This window comes from Danio aesculapii, unplaced genomic scaffold (genome assembly GCF_903798145.1).
Source record: "Danio aesculapii unplaced genomic scaffold, fDanAes4.1, whole genome shotgun sequence".
In the NCBI taxonomy this organism is placed as follows: domain Eukaryota; kingdom Metazoa; phylum Chordata; class Actinopteri; order Cypriniformes; family Danionidae; genus Danio; species Danio aesculapii.
This window is the reverse complement of record NW_026613742.1, coordinates 42501-45770: the sequence shown is the minus strand read 5'-3', so window position 1 is coordinate 45770 and position 3270 is coordinate 42501. Positions and strand designations below refer to the sequence as shown.

At 36.4% G+C, this 3270-nt stretch overlaps 1 protein-coding gene across 1 annotated transcript in view; it reads left to right on the top strand.

Moving 5' to 3' along the window:
• The first annotated feature begins 510 nt into the window (after positions 1 to 510).
• Positions 511 to 3270, top strand: part of LOC130220270 (peroxiredoxin-4) — a 10314-nt gene continuing 7554 nt past the window's right edge. Inside the window, exon 1 of the mRNA XM_056452643.1 lies at positions 511 to 633. Coding sequence (XP_056308618.1) covers positions 548 to 633 — 86 coding nt within the window. The 5' untranslated portion in view covers positions 511 to 547. The remainder of the gene's footprint in view (positions 634 to 3270) is intronic.

The following is a 3270-nucleotide window of genomic DNA, read 5'->3' as shown; positions in this document are numbered from 1 at the left end:
ACGAGAAATCTTGTGATTTAATCTCGCGAGATCTCGTCACACGAGATCTCGTCACATCCCTAGTAATTAGGCAAGTCATTGTGTAACAGTGGTTTGTTCTGTAGGCAATCCAAAACAAATATTGCTTAAGGGGGCTAATAATATTGACCTTAAAATGGTTTAAAAAAAATTTAAAACTGCTTTTATTCTAGCCGAAATCAAAAAAATAAGACTTTCTCCAGAAGAAAAAATATTAAAGGAAATACTGTGAGAAATTCCTGAATCTGTTAAACCTCATTTGAGAAATAATTTAAAAAGGAAAAACAAATTCGCAAGAGGGAAAACTATACAAACATTTTACTGTATAATATCGTCTTATATAAATTATAAATGATGATTATAGATGGACATTGTGTGTGCGTGTGCGTGCGTGTGTGTGTATGTGTGTATGTGTGTATGTGTGTGTATGTGTGTGTGTGTGTGTGTGTGTGTGTGTGTGTGTGTGTGTGTGTGTGTGTGTGTGTGTGCCAGGATCAACACACCAAGGAAACAAGGAGGTTTGGGACCAATGAAGATTCCTCTTCTTTCTGACCTCACTCATCAGATCTCCAAAGACTACGGCGTCTTTCTTGAGGATCAGGGACACACACTCAGGTATTTTAGCGTGTCATGCATCAAACCTATCAAATATCAAACATTTTTATTGGACTCTCCTCGTTTAATATGGAATTTTAGAATTTGTCATTGAAAAATGTAAAGGTCTTATTTGAGGTTTTATCGGCGTTGTTAGTATTTGTGTGTATATATATATATATATATATTGTACAGTGCACGGTTATTAAGAAACAGTAATGATTGTAAATTATACATTGAATGCTTTGTACAATTGTTAGCATAAATATAGCCAATACTGCTGGGGGGTATTCCAGAAAGCAGGTTATGTGACATACCCGGGTATGTTTAAGAGTAAGTAGGTGGATAACCTCAGATTTTGGTTCCAAAAACAGAGTTAACTTTTAGGATATGTTAACTAACCTTAGCAACTTACTCTCTGAAGATAACTTGCTCCGGAGCAGGTTATGTTCCAGAGTTTGTCTGTTTCAGAGAGTTTACTGAGCATTGCGGGCTCTTTTGATCAGAATTTTGATGTAGAAGCACAGATATACGAGTTTTGTCATTGTGAGAGGGTTATAAGTGCATAGTTCTTTTCATAACCAAATTAATATCTGAACGTTGTCGTTTTTCAAAAGAATTGTTAATGTATTTAACAAACCTTTTTAAATTAAATTTAACACCTTGGGTCTGCGCTTACCATGGTTAACATACCACTCAGTGCAGCTCTTTGTTTCAGCGTTAATATGTGATTAAAACCTCCAACTCCGCCTGTGTAAACTGTGTTGGCTTTTTTTTTCTCACCATGACTTTCTATAGTGACTCGTGAATTCTGCGATCTATTGAAAATGCCATTCAGGTATGCGCCCTGTGCGCGCGCATTAACCTGCGGTTATCTTCAGGAAGTTGATTTAACCAACTCTTATCAACTGTTTTGGAACCGACATACTCGCAGTGAGCAGGTTTTGGCTTAATCAACCGAGAGTTCAGGGTTTAGCAGATGGTAAGTTAACCTAGCTTTCTGGAATAACATAAGATACGGCATTAAAACATAAAAATTTTTACAAATCAATAAATGGTTTCAATACAAGTTTACAAAAATTATTTAATAGTTGCAGAACGAATATTGTATGATGTGAGTCGTAGGGTTTTTACTAGGGCTGTGTGATTGAGGGAAAATATCAAATTGCTAATTTTTTATTTATTTTTTTGACAGATATTTCGATTTATTTGCGATTTTAATTTTGTAGTCAAACTTCAGCTCAATAATCTGTATCGTAGCTTCTTACTGCTAAAATGCAGGGAGTGTTAGTTAAAAAAAGGAATTGAAAAGATATGAACTTTAATATTTTAATATTAACTTTATATTATTCAAATTAGTTGTGGTCACCAAACTTGTTCCTGGAGGGCCGGTGTCCTGCAGATTTTAGCTCCAACCCTAATCAAACACACCTGAACAAGCTAATCAAGGTCTTACTAGGTACACTTGAATCATCCAGGCAGGTGTGTTGAGGCAAGTTGGAGCTAAACCCTGCAGGGACACCGGCCCTCCAGGACTGAGATTGGTGACCCCTGCTCTAGAGCAAACAGTAAACGCAAATAAATTGACCTTACCTCTCTGTAAACAAGTTGAACTCATTAGGGAGACCGTGTAGCTTATTATACAAACAAAAACAATCAGCAACATGGCTGAAACGACTCTGAAATTGTACTTTTTGAATTGAAATTGTGCCGTTGCTTGATACTAGATTGTCACTGGCAATACTTTCAGTTGACTTTTTAGCAAGACCGAAATAATATAATGGGGTGACATTGACTGTGAAATAGGCGTAGCTTATTTTTTAATAATTATTTAATTGTTTATTAACATCAGTTAATGAAAATACAGTTAACTTGCTGTACAGTTAAATACTTACAGTGCATTAATGTTAACAAACACAACGTTTGATTTCAATAGCACATTGGTAAATGTTGAACTTTGATTAATAAAGGATGTACAGACTTTGTTTGTTTATTGTTTGTTTTAGTTCATTGTTTTACAGTTTGGTAAACGCATTAACTGCATGACCCATATTGTTAAATGTTAGTGTTGATGTTTTATATGGGAATTTTAAAGACCTTTTAAACAACTGAACTCTAATAATGTCAAGTGAAAATGTTACATTTTCAAAAGTCATAAGCAGGTCGCACACCAGAAGCGCCGCACATTTCAGATTCCTAAACATAGGTCTCTATCAGGGTACACACACCGGCGCTGCAAGTCGGCGCTGTCCGTGGCGCCCAGCCACGACTCAGGACACTGTTCATTTCTCTGCCGCGCCACAGAGCGCCATCTGATTAGTTTCATGTTAAAATCATGCGAATGTCCGCGCCTGGTGTGTGATACTTTCAACTGTCATGTGTGCGCCGTGTCGCGGTGCTTCCGGTGTGCGACCTGCTTTACAAAATGAATTCATATGGACCCTTTTCACAAGACTGTCATGACACGTTTAATAGTCATCAGCATCTTAAATCTGTAGAAATATACATTTATATAATCTAGCTCCAAATTAGCAATAATCTGTATAAAACTTAAGTTATATTCTTTGGTTTTTTTAATTAGCTCAAGTCATTCAAAACTCTAGCTAGGGTGTGACAGACCTTAAAATCTCTTGGTTTCCTGAGCACTGACTGTGCTAA